Source organism: Microcebus murinus, chromosome 8 (genome assembly GCF_040939455.1).
Source record: "Microcebus murinus isolate Inina chromosome 8, M.murinus_Inina_mat1.0, whole genome shotgun sequence".
Lineage (NCBI taxonomy): Eukaryota > Metazoa > Chordata > Mammalia > Primates > Cheirogaleidae > Microcebus > Microcebus murinus.
Window position 1 is genome coordinate 92,182,623 of NC_134111.1, and position 24,468 is coordinate 92,207,090.

General features: G+C 38.6%; 1 protein-coding gene across 2 annotated transcripts in view; it reads right to left on the minus strand.

Moving 5' to 3' along the window:
• Positions 1–3,462: 3,462 nt before the first annotated feature.
• PAX3 (paired box 3) overlaps positions 3,463–24,468 on the minus strand; it is a 92,099-nt gene continuing 71,093 nt past the window's right edge. Inside the window, exons 6-10 of one of the 2 annotated variants that reach the window (XM_012741948.2) lie at positions 22,871–23,036; positions 21,752–21,966; positions 4,216–4,462; positions 3,692–3,722; positions 3,463–3,529 (exon numbers count right to left, since the gene is read on the minus strand). In XM_012741948.2, the coding sequence (XP_012597402.2) occupies positions 3,463–3,529; positions 3,692–3,722; positions 4,216–4,462; positions 21,752–21,966; positions 22,871–23,036 (726 nt within the window). Of the gene's footprint in view, positions 3,530–3,691; positions 3,723–4,195; positions 4,463–21,751; positions 21,967–22,870; positions 23,037–24,468 lie in introns of those variants that run through there. The other variant, XM_076005376.1, reaches the window with a different exon arrangement.

Below are 24,468 nucleotides of genomic sequence, written 5' to 3' on the forward strand. Positions count from 1 at the left end.
TACAAAGACTTTCAACGTGAAAAATACTGGTAGAGCAATCATTTCAGAGACATGCAGAAATCAGAGAAGGACATGAAGAAGTATATCCAAAAAGATATGAGCCACGCATGGCAAGTTCTGAGATCAGGAGACAGAAAGCAACGTGATGTTGTAAGATCAGTTTCTTCTGTGTAACCCGAATCCTGGTAGCATTTCTCTTGTGCCCTAGGAGTGAGTGATTTTTTTTTTTTTAATGACTATTTTCAACTTGAATTTGTCATGAGGATAGGTGGACATAATAAAGTGAGTATTGCAAGCAGCATTTGGAGAAGTAAAATAAAACAGGTTCTACCACCATGCTAAGTAGAAGTCAAAGCCTACTTCCGCTATTCCTGGCTGTATGTGACCTTGGCCCAACCGCTTAACAGTTCTGGGTCTCAGTCCACTTATCTGTAAATTGGGGCTCACCTCACAGGATTTTGTGAGGATTAAACAAGAGTACATATTCAGTAAAGGTTATCTTCCTTTTCTCTTCTTATGTTATTTTTGGAATAGGCAATTATCAGAAAAAGAGCAACATATTTGATCAGAAGGACTAGTGTGTGAGCTAAAAAAAAAAAAAAAACTAAGGCATTTTAAAAAATTAGAAAATGTTATGTACTGCACTTTAGGATCTTGGGAATTGTTCAAAGATGAACTTACTTGCTGTTAGATCATCTGGCCAAAGGAACTTTCTATGATGATGGCAACGTTCTACAGCAACACTGCCCAATGCTTCTGGCCCCATGTGGCTAATGCACACTTGAGATATGGCTCCAGACACTGGGGAACTAACTTTGTAATTTTATTTGCTTTTAATTGCTTTAAATTTAAATAGGCATACATGGCTAGTGGCTTCAGAATTGGACAGCACCCATTTAGATCTTCCCTACTGTAAGATTTTCTCACACCATTCCTGAATGGAGGATGCAGAAGAACATGAGTTTAAGCACGTAGGCTCTGGAAGCAGACTGCCTGGGTTCAAACCCCAGCTCTGCCACTGAGTGATCTCATGCAAGCCCCTGTGCCCCAGTTTTACATTTCTGTAAAATCAATGCTCATGACATCACCTGCCTCATACGAAAAGTTGGCAGGAATAAATGATGTAATACAAGTAAGAGCTTCAAAGGGTATTATGGTCATTTCCCTGAAAATAACAGTCCTCATACTTCTTCATGGAGACTGTGCACTTGCTTCTCTGCCTTCCACAGCAGGTTAGAAACCCTGCTATTACCCCAGTGCCAGCCACCATGCCTGGTGCATTTAGACCATTAAATAAGTGAGAAAAGAGGCCGGGCATGGTGGCTCACGCCTGTAATCCTAGCACTCTGGGAGTCCGAGGCAGGCGGATGGCTCAAGGTCAGGAGTTCCAAACCAGCCTGAGCAAGAGCGAGACCCTGTCTCTACTAAAAATAGAAAGAAATTACTTGGACAGCTAAATATATATAGAAAAAATTAGCCTGCCATGGTGGTGCATGCCTGTAGTCCCAGCTACACAGGAGACTGAGGCAGGAGGATTGCTTGATCTCAGGAGTTTGAGGTTGCTGTGAGCTAGGCTGATGCCATGGCACTCTACCCTGGGTAAAGAGTGAGACTCTGTCTCAAACAAAACACAAAAAAACAAAACAAAACAAAAAAACAGTGTGAGAAGAAGGGAGGGAGGGAGAAAAGAGAAGGAGGGAGGGAGGAAGGAAGAATGAATGAAGTAGGCAATACTTCATGCAGAGTACAGTAAGCTGCTAACGTAAAATGAAACTTGAGCTTTAAATTTAATAAGTCAGTAGCGATGAGTGTTAGAGATGAAGGTGGAGCCTGGTGTTCTGGAACAAGCACACTTCCAAGTGACAGTGAGGGGGGTTGGTAGCTCAGAGAGCACCAGAGAGGAAGGGAGGTAGGCCAGAGGAGTTTTCTAGATTCCACACTTACAAAAACATAAACTTCAATCCTTAAAGGTGTGTTTAACCAAATTTCTTCAAGTGAATACAATAGTGGGTCATGTGACCTTATTCGTCCGTGGTACATCCTAATCCAAAACGTTCCATTCGAAGTGAAGTACATGTTTTGTTGGGCTCCCCACTGCCAAGTTTTTATTTATACTGCATTCACCAGTTCCCCAAAAACAGCAGTGTTGGGCAAGTTTTCATAACTGTTTTTATTTATTATAAATAGTAAATATTTACTGCACTTTTTACATGAAAGACATTTTTACAACACATCGTTGTTGGTTGAGGCTGCAACACAAAGATAGTATTTCTCTTGTTCCATCACCCTCTAAGACCAATGTATGAACTAAACTCGGTACTATGGCTAGTTGCACTAACTCTCTACGTCATAGTTCTTAACTCTAAAAGGAATGTATTTGTGCCTACCTCATTCACGGTTCCAAGAATAGAAAGAAATAAATAACACTGCCTTCCACCTTCCTGTTCCTCTTAACATTGCAAAAAAAAAAAAAAAAAAAACAGATTTATTGACATTGTAAAATGTCACCACACAAATGTTTGTAAACCTCAGTTCCTATTACCTTTTAATATTGGATATCATTGTATAATTTAAAAGTACATGAGAGCTACATGAACAGTTCTGTTCTTGCCCTGCCTTTCATAGAAAAGAGAAGAATGTAAACGTAATCATTTTAAAAGCATTATTCTCTGACATGGTGTCTAACCAAAAGGAGCAAGCCAGGTGTTGGTTGTCCAGCAAATGGTGAACATCGCTGCACTCTACCACAATGAATTACGGGCTGCAAAAATAAAGCACCTGCAAAAATATATTTCTGATTTTGCTGATATCGCGCCTTGGGCATTGCCAAAGCACCATGAGGTATACGGTACTGCACACTGATAAGCAGATATGTGAATGCGTGTCACCTCCTCTCCACCACACCCTTCCCCTCGCCCACGGGGGCTTCCAAATGAAGATGAATTGGGAGAAAGTCGCACACCTCTTCCCACACCGAAAACAAAACAAGCTTTTCTTCCTCTTAGCCCCATATCCTGTTAGCAAGATATTTCTGGGAAACTTATGGACAACTAGATTACAAAGGAGGATAGGATAACAAATAATTTATTTGGGAGGTCCTTTACATCTAGTTTAGTTTCCTAACAATGGTGGCATTTATTTTTATATCAATTTCCAGTGTGTAAAAGTGAAGGGTTCCTCCATTCCTGCTTCATGGAGTGAGCAGTTTTAAAGTTGTAGAAGTGCCAGCATTGGACATCAAACATGATATACTTTAGAGTATTCTCCTACTGTATTTTAGAACATTCTGCTTGCCCAAACCAGTCTGGGAAAAACTCAGATACAAACGTGCGCGCACACACACACACACACACACACACACTAATGGAATGTTTTAGTTTCTTGATCATCAGCACTGAAGAGCTGGGATATTTTGATATATAGCCATGTTAAACCATTGCCTTAAGACGTTGCATTTGTCTTTTATTGCTCCGGGTCTTCCTCTTCTTCATTGCTTTTGTCCAACAAGTTCAAATGAATTGGAAACCAACTACTGGAGAAAAAAAATCAATCACTCTCTTTTGTCTCCTGTCAGGACCCCTCCCCCCACAAAAAAAAAGGGTAAATTTTTTTTCTGAGAAGATTCTTCATGTCTAGGCTGCGAACACCAGAAACAGGGCCAGTTTTAGCTTCAAGTGGACAATTCTCTTATGCGATATCTGGCTTGAGATAATGAAAGGCACCTGGAAGGAAACACACGCAGCTTTTTAGGTCGTGCTGGGACAATTCACAGTAAGGGGCAATATCAGCTACAGGCTGACAATGTCATATTTAATACCATGGTATCAAAGGATTGAAACTAATATTTTTATTCCTGAGACAAGTTTGACACAACTCTGTGTCCCTGGGATTATATCCCATATGATCCTTGAGCTGACCTCATTAAGAACATGTGTTTCTAATGTTAGGGATTATTTCATTTTGGCCAACCTTTGTGTTTTACCTACTGGCAATCAGGTTTCACGTCTCAGCAATTAATAACCACAAGATGTTGTTGACATCAGTTAAGAAAATGATTATACAAGGGAGCCCTTGCTGGAACAATCAGCTGGCTTTGCCACAAAATGGACACTGGGGTGTAAGGCGTAATCATGCGTCTAACTTTCCTTTCTTAAGCCCGAGTTGAGTTTCTCTCTCTTTCAGGAGTGATTACACCCTAGAAAGTCCAAGGCTTACTTTGTCCATACTGCCCGTATTGGTAGCCTGTGACAGGGTCCATACTGTAGCCCGTGGTGCTATAGGTGGGTGGACAATAGGACTGAGACGTTGGCAGACTGTCCAAGCTCTTCATGTGGTCTAGTCTCTGACTGCAGCTGGCCGACACCGTGGTGGCAGGTTCCAGGCCCCCGGTGAGAGGGGAGAGCGCGTAGTCAGTCTGGGGCTGATGAGGCACCCCACCGTGGTTGGTCAGGAGTCCCATTACCTAGAATAAACAGGCAGGTGGGGAAGCAGTTAAAACGCAGAGAGGACCAGATCACAGCCCATAGCTCAAAGAATCTCTCCCTAGTCCAGTCTTTTTTATTGCTTTGGAAATTTGCTCAAGAGCTGTCCAGAAGATTAGACCCTCGATTCAAAGTGACAGAGATATTACATCATGCCTGGTGATAGCATCTGACTGCAGTTCAGCAAAAGAAAAGAGGGAAGGAAAAGGAAAAGAAGGCAAGAGGGGAGGAAGGAGACATTGAGATAATGCCATGTCCCTGGTGATAAAATCAGGCTGGAATTTCAAAGAAAGGACAGAAGGAGGAAAAAGTCATCATATATGTTCATATAGAAAAAAAATTTCTCATCCTTTATTATATCTGGAAGTTTCGCTTGTGATTTTAAAAAGGCATTTGCTTATTTTTAATAAATAAAAAAGTTAAATGAATCCAAATCAAGGGTTGTTGGTTTTTTTTATGTATTTTGAGATCTCTGTGTCTTTTTTCATGGTGTTCTTCTCAAGAAAACTCCTCTCCTTACCTTGGCCATCCTTTGGTAATTAGAAATAATTCCTGTCTCCCTGATGCTCTCTTGTGCTTTACTCATCCCATGTTCATTAGTTCGGCCACCTAATGTGACCAGTGAGAGCTTTGAGAGGAAAAACCTCCTCATCTTCACATCCCAGCACTTAGAACAGTGCCCAGCACATCCTAGGCACCGAATGAATGACTGTAAATGATTCTCCAAGTAACCACCTCCATCACTTATCCTTTTATTTCTTCTCTAACCCAACATTTCATAGACAAGAAGTGTTAAGAGGAAAAACAAGCCTGAAATGCAAACATGTTCTAAAAAATTCAGTTTTGTAAATAACCCTGGAGAGCAAGACACTAAAAAAAAAAACCCTGTGATAACAGAACAACTTTCAGATCAGCATGGCAAAGTGTTTCACAAACTCAAGCTCATTGACCCTTTACGACACCTTGTGAGGGAAGTAAGTGGATAATTAATTTTGCAGCTGGAAAACTGCCACACGAGAGAGGACATGATTTTTCGCAACGCCGTACAATTCCGTGGCAGGGCTCAAAAGCAGCTGTGGAAGAAATCTACTGCTGGGTGAAGAGCACCCAAAAAACACACCTACTTACAAATTATTGAAATGCAGGATCCCATAATTGCACAACATATCCATACTAGTCCTGTTTTAATTTAGGAAGTTGGAAGCCTTATGGGGGTTAAAGTGTAGAAACAAGAACAAGAAGGGAGGGCAGAAATGAAAACCAAGCCCTGACTCTAAGCCATCCTGCTAACCACAAAGCAACCTTACTCAAAGGTAATTCAGGCAACAGAATCTTGGATGTAGGAGTTCCAGGAGGGCAGGCGTCAGGCTCAGGCAGGGAGCTCTAGTTTTGCATCCCAGAAAGCATTCCAACTCAGATTCTGAAAACAAGGATCCCATAATTCCCTTTGGGAAGGGTTTGCATAATCCTGATAGCTAAACAAAATCTTCTTGAACGAAAGCTTTAAACTGATCCATTTTCAATTAGCCCCAAAAGACAAGGAGAGAGAGAGAAAGAGAATCTGTTTACCACCTATGGTCACTAGAACGAGAGTTCTCTAGGGCCCTACCCAACACTGTTTATAGTATGTTAATCTCTTCATTTCCTCATTTTAAAAACTTGAGCATCACCAAGAATGCATTTAAATTATCTCCTGGATGTTTTTCCATCTACCTAAATTCTTTGTTTTTTGCCTTTCTTTAAGCTTATGTAGATGACTTTTATAGTTTATACTGGGAAAATTCATAAACATCAACTGATATACTAATTTATTAAATATGTCATTTCAGTCCAAATTAGGCATGTCTATTAAAAGAAGAAAGTCTTTAAAGTAGAGGTTGTTCAGTGCCAAACACACTCTTTTTCAAATCAGGAGCACATTTTCGTGTGCTAAGCTGATGAGTAAGAATGAACAGGGAAAATAAAAATACGAAAAATGTAATTTTTTTAAAATAAAAGAGGATAATAACACAGGGCAAATCTTTTATCATAAATAAGTTGTGTTAAGCAAAAACCAAGAATTTAGAAAAAGCCGTTTGGTGACTGTTTCAGTCCAGAGAGGAAAGATATCCAGTGGTACTGCACAGGAAGGACACATATTTTAAACCAACAGTGTCCTTCACGAAGATACTTACTTGAAACTCAGTTAATGGTATGTCACTTTAAGGGAGAAATGGAATACTCTATATACAGTTATAGTTAAGCTCAGAGCAGAATTTTATTCAAAACATGCACAGTCTCCCATGAGTTCTATGTACATTTTTGTGATAAACTTCTTTTTAATCCCCTGCCATACATTTCTTGTTTGCATAACTTTGAAGACAGCAGTAACTTCGTTTATGGGGGGGTAGGGGTTGGTGGGACCACGAAGATCCTAAAAGAGAAGAAACAAGCCATTGCTATACGCAAAAACCAGCTTAGGATGTTGTTCGTGGAGCAACTTTTTGGAGTTGCTGCATTAGAAAATTCTTTAGGACAGGATTTAACTCTAAGACCTTGAAATATATCTGTTGAAGGATGGAGAGGATCACTGTCTACAGGGCCATAGTGGAGGGCAATAGAAAGATAGCTCCTCCAGGGTCAGGGCAGAGTGCCTTAAAGACATCACAGAATATGACCCAATAGGAAGCATGCCTTCTGGGTCTTCCTGTGTCAGTATTGTCACATACAGGAGGCTATTGTCACATACAAGGACACCTACTTTAGCGGTAGCTCTCAGTTCAGAAGCCAATACCTGCAGTGGCTGATGTAAGGGAATGAAGGGGACCTGAGACCCCATCTTTGGTCCCTTTGACTTCCCTGACAGAGCCCACAAGACCGACATTCTCTCACAGGTTCTTATTTCCACTATGAGAGTCACAGTGTTACAATCATATCTCAAGAATTTTATAAGGCTGGGGAATGAGGCACTCATTTCTTCCTATATTTGATTTGAAATTGAGATTAATAAATAACTATAATGTGATTTATTTCAATATTTCCACATTGAGGAAACTTGGGAAATATACCCCATTTTCATAACCTGTCATTTAAAAATTAAAAAAGGAAATCTGTGTTAATGGGGAAAAGTGAATATATCAATAGAAAATGCATTACTTTCCCCTAACACAATTTAAAACCTCAAAACTCAACGGAAGGGTCCCATTACACTTTTATGTATGTTTCTTTAAAAGCTATTTTGTGTTTCATGTGGTTGACAGAAAGCTCTGGAAATTTCTTTTTATGCATAAAGACGCTGGTAAATGAACTTCTTAGAACTCCCCTAGTATGGTTATGGAATGTCTTCTAGTCAGACTTTCTCTTTAAGAATATTTTCAGAATTTCTTTTATAATGCTTTTCCTACAGCAATTTGTAATTGAAAGACTAAAATAAAAACTTCCTTTATAGTGAAGTGGACTTTTCTTTCCTCATTTTAAACCATTAGCAAGCTATTTCTGCCACGGGGCTGGCATTTTTTGCCTAATTTTTTTTATAATTTGGGATGGGAGGGAATCTCAATTGCCTGGTTTTCACAAACAATTTCAAAGAAAAAGAAACAAATTCAAGGCTACCCAAGTTCTATCCCCTGAACACTGGTCACATTCTTATTAAATGCCAGGTAAATCCAGGAAATGCGATGACCAAAAATAGTTTTCCCTTAATAATGATATCTGTTCTGTCCCATTAGAAAAGGAAGTAAGTGGAACTCCTTCTTTTTATTTCTAGATGGGGGTGTGGGGGGGCACATCTAAAAAAAGTCTTTTTAGCAGATTTCTTAATCGAAACCTCCAAAATGTTTCCCAGACATCATTTCTAAATTATTCCATGGACAACCTTTAAAAACAAATTCTAATCCTCAGAATCTTGTGCCCACACTTTTCCTGCCGGTTCCTCTGTCTTTTGCATTATCAGAGACATTTTCTGAAGATCTCTTTAACTCATTCTCAAGTTTCAGAATTCCAAATAGGTTGTTTATATTTTGATTGGAAGATTTTATGGTTCAGGAAAAACTAACTCTTTACAATTACTTCATGCCGTATTTCTCTTGAATTAATTTTCCTATTGTAAGATTAAACATAAAAGATAAAAACTATGGACCAAATTAAGATTTACATTTAAAATGATGTGTCTGGAAAATATTTGTCTTGGCACAAGAGTTATGGTTTTGCCGCCAGTTGAAAGTGCTTAAAGCTTATCAGAAATCTAAAATGATTTAGCAAATTATGGTTTACATCTAGGTACCTCTATTTTCCTTAGTAGGAATCCTGGTTCATGTCTTTCTTGCTCTTAAAAAATCAGATGTTCTTCTGATTTAACATTTAATAATACATATTTAGTTGCTTTTTAAAAAAATCATTGTGAATTACAGCCTTGTATGATATCAAGAGCTTTTTTTAGCCTCATATCTTTCCTTCCAAAAGTCTACTGACTACATATTTTTTTATTTTGATATAATGTATGTTCAGAACCAAACAGAAATATTCAAATGCTTATCTAAATGTTTTTGGCTAATATGGGTGTTACTGGAGTCATCTGATTGCTACATTTCAGTGATTGTATCTCTGAAACTGAAAAACACCCTAAATTCAAACAGCAGAGACTTTCTGGAAATGTCTTCAGATTCAAATGCCTTAGGAATTATCCTGCAGTTGATTAGCATCTAAATAATTAGATTTTTGGTCCTGTCTGTTTGAAAGCTGTAAGAGGGAAGTTGCCTAAAGGCAGAAGTTTCTCTTAAGGTATGAATGGTGACCTTCTCACCCATCCTGAGAGTTATAGAAAAGGCATGGCTGACCTTTACCTAACCAGATAGAAAACCTGTGCACATAAAATGCCCAGCTAAGTAGGTCCTTATTTTTTATTGTAAATCCGTAGCTCACGTTTTACTAGTGGCTATGTTTAATGCATGATGAAAAAAGATGAAGAGTGCCAGACAAGTGGGGTTCATATGTGGCACATATTTTTCCAAATTTTATTTGTAAAGAGTACAGTAAGTCTTGTCTCAGTTTAACTCTAAAGGTTATATATATATATACTTTTATCTCTAACCCTGTGACCAATCACAGAAATAACTTTTATCAATTCTTTAGAATACTTATTTCTCGATAGAGTTAAGCTGTTAAATTGATAGCAATATTCTTTAGGGACTGATAACTAACATATAAGCCTAGGCAAAGAATTAGCATAGAAATGGCTTTCAAAAGGCATATACATATCCTATGTGTATACACACATATAGAGAGAGAGTTTACTTCAAGCCAATGAACGACCACACCATATCCATCTATTATCAATAAAATAAAGCCCGTTAAGAAAAAACTTATTCCACCTAAATGAAAAAGTATGCTGGTTAATACAGTTAGTATTTGACTATGTTAGACCCACCATGGGCATAATAAAATTCTCATATGTTTTAATTCATTTACGCATGCCTGCATTTAATATGCTTTGTGACCATGTCTACAATTAATATGATTTATGAGGAAAGAACATGTGCAATATTGGGGGTAGAGCGTATATATTTTTTTTCTTCCATGAATGAAAAATATAACAAAACGGCTCAAAGCAAATTGCTGGCCGTTAGCATATTAAGATGGACTGACAGAGCCCTGAGTAAACTTGAGGGAGTTAATGATATCCTCTTATCTGACCCTGACACATTTGCAGCATGTAATTTACAGAAGCTCTGTCCAGGGAATCTTGACAAATGCTCCTAACGATGTCAGGGCAATGTTCCATTCTAATGTAAAACAGATGTGGGTCAGATACCCTCATTCATCACTTAACACAGAGAGTCTCCAACTCTTTTCTGAGAGGAATGACATTACCTGCTGTTAGCTCTTCTCATTTCAGGAAGTTTCTCACAACCATAGTAGCCCTCTAATGAAGGTGCACTCAAACCTATCACCATTTCAAAAACCAGTCTGGGAACATGACTGTGGAAAATCAAACATATATTTTGGTTTCATTTCATGACTACTTCAGGATACATTTACTAAATATCGGTTGACCCTTTGAGACTTAGGATTTTTAAATACAGAAAAGGAAAAGCTCTATGCGTGGGCAGCCCACAATACTTCAAGGAGATGACTTTTAAATATTTCTCTCTCGTTGCCCATAAACTAAACTTCCATTTAAGGATATGCACCAATTCACCCTAATAAATTTATAGATGCATTCCTTGTGGAGCCTTCACTGCACAGCTTCGCTTGGGACTCACAAATAACTTATAATAAACTATAAATAAGGGTCTCAACTCTGCCCGTCCCTAGCAAAGGGATGGTAGACTATACTGTTTTCCCATTTCCCTGAAATTTCCCCTACACCTAAAACTCTAACAACATGGAGGGCAGAGATTCCAACCCACTAAAGCGGGAAAGTGATTACCCAGCTCAACAAGGAAATTTCTTCTTCTTTCTTTCAAACCATGTGTAATGTAGGCATATATTTCTGTGACTGCCCAAAGTCAACATTATAAGACTCCACCTACCAAAAGTCTGAAGACTATAGAAAAGAAATTTCCCTTCCCTTCTCTTCCTTGTGAAGGAAGCTGTGTCCTTAAGATAAAGACAAAAAAAAAAAAAAAAACCTAGTGATACTGATTTAAATGTGATACTGATGGAGTAGATGTCAGGAAAAATACTTCTATTAACCATGGGAAAGTGGAGAATAGTCTTGCAGAAGTCTGAAAAGGAACATACTCTTTAAAAAAAATGCTTTCTGGTTTGTTTCAGAGGCTCTGTGGCAAGGCAGGAAAAGCATTCGTTTACTATGCATGGTACTTGCAGCAACTCTACACATGTGAGACATCTGAGAACACAGTCTTCCAGAACAAGAAGCTGCCACACCACTGAGCTAAAATCCGATTTGCCTTAATTCATTCCCACACCCAACTCTAAGGACTCTAAACCAGTAATGATGCTGTGTTCTTTTTTCCACTCGAAAATTTGTGTTCCTGATCATAAATTGGGCAGTGGCTCTGTCACCTACTGCACAGGCAACCTGATGTCGACTGGCAACATACAGGGCCCATGGTGAAGTCACTTACATAGTTCTGTCACCTACAGAAATTAAGTCCGCTCCTGCAGGTCTTAACAAAATAAAATCTTAGTAATCTAATGATTAAAAGAATGCTCCTCAATTGGTTAACTCAAAATCACTTAGATTGTCTCTTACATTCCAAAACCTTTCTATTGCACCTATTATTTTAGCTACCTTTTTCCTTTGCTGATGAGAGAGAAGCATCACTGTGCATCAGATCCCCCTGCCTTTGAGGTAAGTATCATGCTCCTAATTTATCCAATATCTAGCATAATAGAAGATGAGCTGGATATTTTCAAAACTGTGTTCATGTCGATATTATATTTGAGAAAGTCTTATTTCAGTAAGAATAAGAAAAGGAAAACAATAGTCCAAACCTCTTCCCTCCCCATCCTTAGCCCCAGGAAAAGAAGGATGGTTGGCTCTTGTTTTCATTGCAGTGGATTTTCATGTTATTGTGATCTGGATTACTCAAACAAAACCAATTTTAATACATCATAATTTGGGGTACTTACCTTATCCCTGCATATTAAAATTACCTCATTCTGAATGGACATCAGTATGAGTCCTTAATTCTTTTTTTCTTTATTTATTTTTTTTTTTTAAAGGCTGGTCAAGTGGAGCAGTGGGAGTGGAGAAGGAACAAAGGAATCTGTAACTGGTTGTGATCAATTAGTTGTAAACACCACTGCACTCGGACCAACCTTTAATTCTTTCAAATGTCTAAATGGAATACTTGAAAATACTCCAGTCCCTAGAGAAACTGCCTTTTCTTTGATGTCACTCAGTTTCCACATTTGCTTTATTTGCCGTGGACAAACAAAAGTATATTTTTTGTCAGAGGTTTGTATAATATTAAGTAAACCATAATGAATCCCTGTTGCCATATTATTCTTTTATCAAAAAGCATTTAAATTCCCTAAATACAATGTTCCTCAATACAGCTCTATGGGACAATTCTTTTTTAATATCTTCCAAGTTTAACAAGAAGATGCAACATAAGCTGAGATAGTTTGAACAACCTCTCTGAAGACACACAGCTAGTAAGCCGATGATTAAGTCTTGGAATCTAGTGCTTTTGACCTTGGGGATTTCTTTAGATCAATGAGTTACACTCACACTATAATCAATTCATTAAACAGGAAATCTGTCTTTTCTTTACTCCCTCATCTGCCTTATCTAAACATTATTAAGCAGTTTATAGCCTCTTGTTTAAAATTAGTCACCCCCTCCCCAGTTCTTACACAGAGGCCTGATAATGTGTTGAGGTCGAAAATAACATCACACATTAAGAGAAACAAACATGCACCTGTGGAAAAAAACCCAGGGAATCATTTTATAAATGGATGGGTCATGAGTTCAGTCTTCACCTGGTTTTCTATCATTCAGTATTTCCTGGGAAACGTTCCTCAAAATGTGATCGTTTGGTATTCAACAAAAGTGCTCCGTGGTCAAATTAGAGAGCATGGAATTAAACATGTTCCATACTATAAGACTTGTCAGAGCCTTTAGGAAGATAACGTGCACTGGAATGATGAAAGATAAAGTGATATAATTTGTGACTTTTACCAAATGTTTTATTCAGAATACTTTTCCCTTAAACGACTGTTCCAAGGAGACTGCTTTGGGGAACAAACCTTTATTATGAAGCATGGCTTGGTTTTGGGGTGTTCGGATAGTACTATTCCTCTAGAAGCTTATAGTAGGCAGGAGTGGAAACATTATAATACAATACAGCTTTAATAAGGTATAAATACAGTAATGTAGCACCAACAGAGGCTAAAACAAGAAAATCTACCTGGAACAATCAAAGAAAGATTGACATTGATTTAAAACCAAGAAGTCATACAAATAGAGGGTCAACTCTACAGGGGGTGGGGTTTTTTTGGGTTTTTTTATTTTTGAGACTGGGTCTGTCACCTGGTCTAAAGTGCAATAGTGTTATCACAGTTCACTGTATCCTCAAACTCCCAGCCTCAAGCAATCCTCCCTACTTGGCCTCCCAAAGGGCTGGGACTTCAGGTATGAGCCACCGCACCCCGTCTGCAGCGGGTATTTCTAAATCTTAACAGATGGAATAGTTTAGCTAGAGTTTCTTAATGCAAGGTGCCCAAAATGAGACAGCACTGTTTTTTGAGGAAGAAAGGATAGTTATTTCTTTAAATAATGCATGCTCCCTCCATCAATTTAGTGCTGAGGATTGCTGCGCATTCATCTCACAACTAAGAAATATTCCCTTCAACGTAGAAATACTACCCCATGATTGTACAAAGTACCCTGTCTCCAGAGGTCTCCCAATTTGCTGTTTCATTGATCAGCAGGGACAATGCAATCTCTAATCTCAGAAACTCCAGTTTACTAAACTCAAGCTACATGTCAAGAGTAATTTTTAAATATCATACTATATATTGAAAAATATACACCTCTGATGAAACCCAGACTGTTTAGCAGAGACAGATTCTTTAGGGGGAAAAAAAACAAAAAATAGTACACAACTAATGACTGAATCAAGTCTTCTGTGTCTGTAGTACAAAGCACACATTCAGCCCCTAATTGAATAAATATGCAAGTATTCAGATTTCTGAAGATATTGCCATTTTGCAAATGCAGTAATAAATTAAAAGCTTTACATTGCATTCCAACCACATATAAAGGGTTGATTCAGGCCACTGGTCCTACACTAGTATCTAGCATAGCTTTTCTGTGTATTATTGACTACAAAGAAAAACTTTTTATTCTAGTAGCTTAGTTAGAGAATAAGCAATCACACTCCATTTTTTTTTCTCCACAATGGCTAGAAGAATTCAAATGGGCCTAAAAACCATTGAGTTGTTGCATTTTATTTGCCCAATGTACAGGAGAACATAACCAACAGAGTTTCTATTTAAATCAACTCAGCAGACACAAAAAAATTTAATTCATCAAGAAAGGGTTTTCTTGTGGCTCATTTCAGTGACATGATGTAAGATTCAGTCACTGGCTGCTACTTCCTCTCTTTCTTTAAAAAGGAGATTTTGGCCAAGTAGTTGTTTCTCTCACAATTCTCCAAATCTAACTAACTCAAGAGGCTATGACTCGAGCTGACATAAACCAGGGCTCTTCTCATGTTCTTTAAGTGCAGCAACCACAGCCTTCAGAGAAAAACCAAAGGCACCAGGTCAATTACAGCCTGCATTGATTCAACAAATGGATTAACAGCAACGTTTTTCACCACGGAGCAGACATCTCAGAAACCTAACATGGCAGAATGGAAACATGCAAATGGCCACTGGTTATTCTGGTGTAGCTGCAATGGGCTCGTTTATGATCATAAACATCCTTGAGCCTTCGTAAACATGGAGGCTTCTGAAGCCCTGGTAATGAGCTCATGAATTGCTTTAGAAAAGAAACAGAACGACACGCAAGCCTTTGAGAGGCTGCCACTTTTGTACAGAAAGTCTCTCTGTCCCACCTTTGTTTGACACCCAACAAATCTCTTTAATCAAAACCACTCCTTCTTCTCCCACAGATGAATTTCTGGAAAGTGTAAAGGGAAGGAAGTGCCTCCCTCCACTGGGAAGTGGGCTGGTGGCAGGCCACCTGCTTGTCTGGTTCTTTGCAATGATAAAGGTAAGCTGGGGGCACAGAATTTGCAAGCTGCGTGTGAAACGGACAAAACAAATGGCTTATCAGAAAGACCAGCATCAAGTAGCTTCTGGATATGCACCTGGAAGTGTCCAGGATTACAGCTATCTTAAAATAGGAGGTGACTCCACCACCAGGATAAATCTCATTGCTTTTACCTATATCAACAGCACAAGGAATCGCCAAGCCACTGTGAAAAAGATTTTCACTGAAAAATAATGGAACAGAAAAGGATCCATGGCAACCATTTTTAATGACTATGTTCCATCCATGCAACACGCTGATCTGTACGTAGTAAGCCCTTACACCTTCAATGGACAAACAACCACTATCTTGCCTTCCAGCTAAAGAATTTGAGATCATTGTTAACACTGTGGTTCAAAACATGACGAGCAAAATCAAAAGCAGTCTTGAGTTCTGTGTACACATATTAACACTTAAATGCTTCCCCCTAATAAGTTTCAGGATTAACAAATGTTTGTCAAAAGAAACTACGCTGAGCAATTGAAATCTAATTTGAAATGGAACCACGATAGTCTAATACATATATGCATGAAATGGAGAGGCTTGCTAATAAGCATAGCTGACACCAAATATGCAATTTACATACATTACACACCAATAATCTCAATTTTAATATTATCCTTTAAAAGCAACTGGATGGGTGGTTGAGTTAGAGATTTTCTTTTGTAAAATGTGAATAAGAACAAAAGTCGATCCTGATGTCTCATGCCATTAATCACAGTCTTGTTAGCGCAAAGATCTATCTGCTCTTTCTGGGTCCGTTTCAGAGATGGCATCTCATCACCACAAGGCTGTGATGATTCAACCAGACTTAATAGATGAATGGCCGATAAACTTGATGAGATCTGCAGACCTACTCTTTGTTTCTGAGGTGCTGAGTGGTGGGTAAACATTCAAGCGTTTTCAAGCCTGGTACACAAATCTTTATGAGAATTTTTTCCTTCCTCAGTAGATTATCCATGAAATAGGACAGGTGTACTGGTTATTCAATTACATCTTATCCAAGACCTGGACAAAATTTGAAACGAGGACTCAGAGCATAGTTCTTACCATGGGGATTTATTAATAACAGTTAAATGTTCTCTAAGATGAAAATTTTTTTTTTGTAATTTAAGCCTATTTTCTTATTTTGTCATTGGTCTCACTCATAAACCAGAAACTAAAATCTGCCCATCTGCTCTAAACAAAAAATGTGTTCATAATAATCTAGATTTATACCAAATGTATTTTTAAGTATTACTGAATTGAGAGGTACTCAAAATTTATGGCCTCTGAGGTTGCAAACAGAACTTCCTCTTTTTAGAGAGGAAAATGCTTAAAATGAATGTAGGAAAGGCTCAGAAAGCTTCTTGGATATCAAATGGCTTCATGGGGGAAAAAATGTCAATGATATAAGAGTAAATGAATCAAAACCATATGGATCAAATTTTCCCTAAAATACACAGTTTGAAAAATTAAGGAGGAAAAGTGCTTGGCAAAAATGTGTTTTAGGTTTTACCAAACCCAAAACATTTGAAGAATCATTTGCAATGGTTGATGAACCCTAAATGCAGCCAAGTTGGCCCATTTTTATATAAAACAAAACAATAGAAAAGCTTCCTAGAAACCACGTAACCCACTGATACTGTATTTCACTCAAGAAATTATTAGAAACTGTCACCAAAGAACCATGGAATTTGTAGAAGAGTAAGGTGGGGGTGGGGCATGAAATGATAAAAGTTTGTTAATTTAATTGGTCTTGTTTGGGGGGGGTTGGCTATGTGTGTCTTGGGGGTGGAAGAGCAGTGAGGGTAGTATTTCTTTGCAAAGAAAAGTTAATTAGAAGAACATGGGCCAAATGTCAATTAGTCTAACATCTTGAGCATATGGTAGTATTTCCTTGGCATTCCATATTCCAAGTCAGTATTCCTTCTCCCTTCTGCACATGTAGGAAGGTGTTGGTAACATACTGTCTGGGGATGGAGGAGAAATACATGGTCCATACTTCCCCATGTTCTGTATCGTCCCCCCACCAAAAGAGCACACTCTTTCAAGAGAAGGCTGTGGGGCTGAGCGCAGTGGCTCACACCCGTAATCCCAGCACTTTGGGAGACAGAGGCAGGAGAATTGCTTGAGGCCAGGAGCTTGAGACCAACCTGAGCAACATAGCAAGAGCCCATTTCTGCAAAAAAAAAAAAAAAAAAATTTAACATTTAGCCAGGCATGGTGACATACCCCTGTAGTCCTGGCAACTTGGAAGGCTGAGGCAGGAGGATCACTTGAGCCCAGGAGTTTGAGGCTGCAGTGAGCTAATATTGTGCCACTGTACTCCAGCCTGGGTGACAGAGGGAGATCCTGTCTCTAAAAAATAAAAATTTAAAATTTAAAAAAAACAGAAGATTGCTACTGCAGTGGAACCCTTTGCTGGAGTAAGTTAAATGGTTTTCTTCTCAGACAGTGTTTTATTGGTGTCATTAACCTATCCCTCCCCCCACTGCTGCTCCCACACTAAGAATCTCGCCTCACATTCCCTGACAGATGCAGGCTTTGATGGCATGTGAAGTCAAGCCCTCCACTGGTGACGCCATTCAACCACACCTGCAGGAAAATCAGGTCAAGTATCAGTGAGGAAGCCCAGGGAAAACTATGTAGGACATTATGCTTCCTCTAGTGGAGAGGAGCCACTGAAACTTGTTTTTGTGTTCTTAGAAGAGTTAGTAACAACTGGGAGAGAGACGGGTTTGGCTTTTAACCGAGCCAGTAACTCACTGTATCATTTAGATGATTGAGTTGCCTTGACCTCAGTTTTCTTGTAAGGAAAGTGGAAATGTTCCCCAGATATAGTTGCTGGTTCCCTCAGAATAAGAAAACTTGTCAACGATTAAGTAATGCATATAGACCCTTTCAGCAACTCAAGGAAGAATAACACCAATGTTTCTAAAGGTTTTTGTTTGTATTCTGAGATGTAGACGGTCACAAATACACATCAATCTATTGCTACACTCTCTGACCATCTGGACACGTGTGACCTCCCTGAGGCTGTTACATACCCGCCCCTCATGGAGCTGAGACCTTCCCAGAGGAAAGGCTGAGAGCATCTATGATGCAACATTTGGCAAATGACTCTGATTCCAAGCTTTAAAAGTAACTTTGCTTGAGAGATATTAGAGATGCCAAACAAAAACCAACTACCATCCACACACACGCACACAGAGAAACGATTTGGGTATCCTTACAATGTCTATTATGAATTCCTTGACAAAAACTAGCAAGCCCATTCTACAATGGTTCACGTTACATTTCAGCTTATGGTTTCCAAGTCTGGGTGGTAAATAACACATCAATTTCAATGACACTAAGAAAAAAAAATAAAATGCACAAATATTTCTAACATGTCAAATAACTTCTACTATGGATATATATAATGAATTAATCATAATGACTCAAAAAACTTTATATCCAATTCAGTTTAAATTCATAAATGGGAAAAGACCTATGATGGCATCTAAAGGCAGAGAAAAGGCAAGATGCAAAGTTGTATATACTACTATCTCAATTTCGCTTCTAAAAGAGGCATAGATCCAAAAAAAGTTAAAAAGCAACATGCAAAAATATTAATAGTGATTGCACTGGGGGAATTTTTTCTATTCCAAAAACATTTTTTTTAATTTTTCCATATTTCTATAATAAGCATTCAATGGTTTTATTATTGAGAGAAATTAAAAAATTAATAGAAATTAAGCTTAGCAAAAAGAGTGTAAATTAGTATGAACCTAAAAGTTTACAGAACTGGTCTCTACTAAATTATTTTAAAATATAACTAAAATCCCCTGCCCCTGTTTTGTCATGAAACCTGTTTCTTCTTCACTCAACTCTGTGGTATCCTGGACAAGAGCCTAGACTAGGAGGCAAAAATCCCACATTCTAGTCCGAATTTCCTCACTCTCAGCCCTGTGGCCAGCAGTAGGTGACACTCTTTTGGGGGCCTCAGTTGATTTGTCTGCATGTTAGATGACCAGACAGAAGAACAGGAGGTAGAAGAGCAGGTGGAGAGGAAGAGAAGAAATGGTAATCATACCATTAGTTTCATTAGTTAGCTTTATATGATCCAATATATTAATAAGCACTTTATGACAAACAGTGACTAAAGGGTCACCAGCATTTTTTTAGTCTCTTCGTTAGTTAACAGGAAAACCAGGTTACTAGACGTGGGCTCTTTGCTTCAATTTTTTCTTTACAATATTTTTAATAAAGCCAGACAACCAAAAGTAGTGTAGGCATCTCCTGTTTAAATAGAGGCATTCCTGAAAAGTGATAAATCCCAAAGGCTGTAGAAATCTGAGTCCTAATCTGAATCCTACTCCATTGTCTTATAAATATGTTTGCCAAGATACGATTCATTTATTGTCTTTTGTTCCCCAGCTCGGCCTGAGGATGGGAGAAGGAACTTCGTATAATTTGTCTCTTTTCTTCCTCATTAGGGCTGCTACAAGAACTAAGAAAACATGGGTTCTTGGTGGTGGTTTGAGGTGGAAATATATGGTAGAAATGCAAAATATCCTGGATATTTGCAATATAATAAGTAAGGAATTAACATAATATGCAAGATACAGTAAAGAAATGCAAGAAAAAAATGCCTGTAGAATTTTCCATTGCTTGATGTTGGAATCATTCTCACCCTACCAGCAACTCTAGAATCAGCCAGGCTTCTTGAAGCCAAGCATTAACAGTTAGGAGATCAAGTTCTAGCAATTCCACGTATGTAATTCTTATATAATACAAAATAGTACACATCATAACATACAAGATAATACACTTAAAATGTAAGAAACTAGCAGTTTCACTTATAGGACACAGATTCGTGTTACTGTTATTATGACTGAATAAGATAAGGTACTAAAAAAATGCAACAGAATCCTGGATCTCACCTAATAGAAGCAGCTAGGGTGGGAGTTTACTTTCATTAAAACTGTCAGCCAAATCATGCTTCTAAAAGCTTTTCTATGGCCCCAAATTACTAAATGTTAAAAATCGCAGAGATAACTACTTCTGAGGTTGTGTCTGAATGGTGGAAGAAGTTTATACACTATGAATCTGGGCATTTTAAAGATGACTCTATCAATGTAAGTCCATGATTTTCATGCAAAATGACATTCACAAATGCCAGCACTTGGAAATGAAATGTATTAAAGTCCTGTAGGAAGCACTTTCATTGTTTTCATGTTGTTATTTTTTCAGCTGAGGTTTAAAGCCACCTCTTATTTTTTTTATCCCAGGATATGCTATAGGAATCTATGAAACTTAATTACATTTACTGTTACAAAAAGGGATTTATGAACTTTTGCCTTTAGGCAGAAATGTTTATTTCATTGCCTTTGCTATCCATTCTTTTCAACTCCAAGGGCTTTGAACTTTTCAGCTGCTCGGAGTTATCACCGTTGTGCAGAGTCCAGGAACTCCACTGTCAAGACAGACACCACAAGTTGAAGAAAACGAAGAAGGCAAAGATATATGAGTCGTTATTTTGGCCACCCTTTGTGCCATTAAAATCTCATTTTCTGCCTATTAGAATGCCCTCTTGGTGCTTAGGCAGCGGTGATAGTCAGTGATTAGTGTGTAATTGAGGATAATTGTCTTTTCACTTTTCATTTGTGTCATTCTGAGCTTCTCTCTGTTTTTCTAACCACCAAGAGGAAAAAGGGGGTTGAGAAAAGATAAAACTGTTAAAACTCTCACTCTCAGCCCTGAAGAGATTCCTGATTGCAATTATAGATTGCAACCCCTTTGTGACATTTCTCCAAATTTGGTGGGCAGCTATCCTCACCACCTGGGCTAAACACTCTCTAATAAAATCAAGTGATCTGTATTTAAACAACTGCTAATAATATCAACCTCAGACAGATGCCACATGTAGGAAATTTAACCAACCCTGGGACATGCAATTATCAAGGCAATTTATTAATATGATCTCCCAAGAAAAACTCATAGTCCAATGCAAATTAGAAAAACAATTACAACATTCAAATATTTATATATTCCCAAAGAGCAGCAATTCTCTTAATTTGTGCATTTATAACTCATTTATTCCAGAGTTCGTAGTCATCAACTTGTTCTCTCTCCACACGATTTGTTTGCTTCCTCTCCAAGTGTTTTGTCAAAGCTTTGGCGTTTCTTTATGAAGTGCTTTTGCTCAAAACCCCATCAGCTGACCAAATAGCATTTAAAACAAGAAACCAAACCAAAAAAAAAAAAAAAAACCCACCCATGTTTGTGAGTTTCTTAACCAAAGTCCAGAACTAGGATGGAGAAGACAACACATGAGAAACACCTTCACAACTAAGTCTAAACACAAAGTCTGCATGATTACATCAAAAATCACTTGAATTTTAAGTCTAAGCTACAACTTTTGATGCAGCCAGAAGGAAGGGTGAAGAGAAAGGAAACCAGAAAACTGAAATCATGTGGCTTGTATAAAGAATACATTATGGTTTAAATTTGGCAATTCATTACACCACTGCCTCGGGGAATTGACTATTTGGTTCTGGTATACAGCAAATCGTCTGTCTAGAAACACGGGACTGACCTGAGGTGAAAGGCCATTGCCAATGGCGGGGTTCATGGGATTGGAGGGCCCCGATGGAGGCACAAAGCTGTCTGTATAGCTGGAAAATCCATGCCTGGTGCTGGGGAGGCAGTAGGCAGAGCTGCTGTCCGGGTTCGGAGGAATAGTGCTTTGGTGTACAGTGCTCGGAGGAAGCGGTTGAGGTCTGTGAACGGTGCTGCTGGGATCCGACACGGCTGAAATGAAAAAGACTGTCAGCTATAAAGTTTCTTTGTAGGCCGGCAGAGAAAGTTCAGTGCAAAAGTTCACAAGTCACCAGGACATCAGTAGTGTCTACCGGTCAGATCAAATGTCCACTTCTAACTGCATTTCTTAACATGCAGGTGTAGACTCACTCATCACAAATACAGTCACATGTATCTTTGCACATATTTGAAAGTACACAACTTATGTATATACTGCCTATGGCACACTCACCCAGAATACAAATGCGGAAATCACATTAACAATGCTAACAAGTGTATTTTGGTAGTGAATGTCATTCAATGTGAGAATTAACCAATATGAGAATTAACCAAGGTAAGGAAGGCAAGTCTCAAATTTCTTATCAAATATATTTCTAAAGCACCTAAATATTAGTGTCATAGTATAGTTTCAAGTGCCTGGAATGCTATCTTTCATGGTCCCAAATAATTTAGTCTTCCAACTTAACATTATCCTATTCAGCTCTGTATGCTAACAAATAGTGACTTTCTCAAAGCTTACCTTCTCTCTACTACTGCTGCAGTTAGTAACCATCATAGAACTTCAGTTAGTTGCAAACCAGAGTACAAATGTAGAGGTAAAATTTTACCAAAAGCAAAGCAAATCCCATGTTTATTTAGGAAGGCTGTTTTGTTTCAAAACACTGCAGTGGTATTGTATTACAACACAGTTTATCTAGAGAGATCCAGGTATGTCTTAGAACAAACTATGTTTCTGAAATGTGACAGGTACATTCAGGACAACCCAATGTAATGTAATTAACATACAAACAACATCGATGTCAGCATCGCAGAGGGATTTCACTTGTATAAAATATCCACCAGAAAAAGCGATTGGAAGTTACATTTTAATCTCCTCGACTCTCTTCCTCTATACCTTGTGGAATCGATGTGGGCTGGTACGAGGTCTCCGACAGCTGGTATGTTGGCAGAGTCGGCATGGCCGTGGGAGGGAAGCCCCCCGGAATGAGATGGTTGAAAGCCATCAGTTGATTGGCCCCAGCTTGCTTCCTCCATCTTGCACGGCGGTTGCTAAACCAGACCTATGGATTCAATTTAAAATTTGAGGATTTCACTGATGAAATAATAGCACATTCTTAATGAATTTTTCATGCTAAAACAGATTAAAGGCCCCTCACTGACAGGGCAGATAGATGCAAGAGCCCTCCGCCTCCTGTGCTGTTTAGGAGTACTGTCAGGGGTGAAAGGAGAGTTAAAAGTCAGGGGTCAGTGGAGAGGCTTCAAGGCCACTCCATGGTAATGCAACAGCCCCCATCAACCTTGCACCGACCGTGGGCAGGAGTCACGGAGCAGGACTAGGCACAGCAGGCAGTCCCCACTACCACCACACACACCCACCTTCCTGTATTACAGCCTCCTACGGAGGGTTCATGAGCCTCTTTGACCCCCAGGTGACATGTCCAAAATTTGGTCTTCCCTATTACACTAAGCCTTGTATTTCATATTCTTATCAGTCTGTCTCTGTCTTTCAATGGTCATTATTCATATAATAATGAATATGGATAGTCATATAAATTGAATAGGAGGATAAATGGAGCCATTTTACCATCTCTTTCAAAGAATGAGACATTGCATTAATCTCAGTGAAAATAAATGCCAAAGAGGTGTTTCAAGAAATGAAAGGTTTTTTTAATCTTAAATAACTATCAATAGTTTGTTTATTGTTTCTTTCAACCACAGCCATAAGCACAAATAATACACTGTGTCAGGCACCTATGCTAACCAAGTATGTTCAGAAAAACCTGACATAAAATAATAAAGTATCTTCAAGGATTTCAAAGCCCAAGATTTTTGTGTGAGTCGGTGGAGAGAAAGGACAATAATAGCAGCGAGAACTGTAACTGAACACCTAAAATGTTAAGAAATTGTGATAAAGATTTTTAATGGGCCCATGATCTCGCCCAAGTCCTACATCTGCAGAGTTTATATATAGAACTTGGAGTGATTTTTTCCACAGTGCAAACATGATGTTTCCCCCTAAATGAGAGAGGATTTCTACCAATTAAAGATATTCTCCAGTTGGGTACAGTGGCTCATCACTTTGGCAGACTGAAGTGGGAGGATTGCTTGAGGTTAGAAGTGCAAGACCAGCCTAAGCAAGAGAAAGACCTCGTCTCTACAAAAAAGTAGAAAGATTAGCTAGGCATGGTGGCACATGCCTGTAGTCCCAGCTGCAAAGAAGGGTGAAACAGGAGGATCACATGAGACTGGAAGTTAGAGGTTGCAATAAGCTATGATGATGCCACAGCACTCTAGCCCAGGCAACAGAATGAGACCCTGCCTCAAAAAAAAAAAAAAAAAAAAAAAAAGGGGGGGGGTGTGGGGGGATATATTCTAATTCCTACACCAAAAGTTCATTGAAACAATATGGGGCAAGCACTGTGCATGGCCTTGAAGGGATTAAAAGGGAACAAAGTAGAATCCCTGAACTCAAGTAGCTTCCTGCCTTGTCCT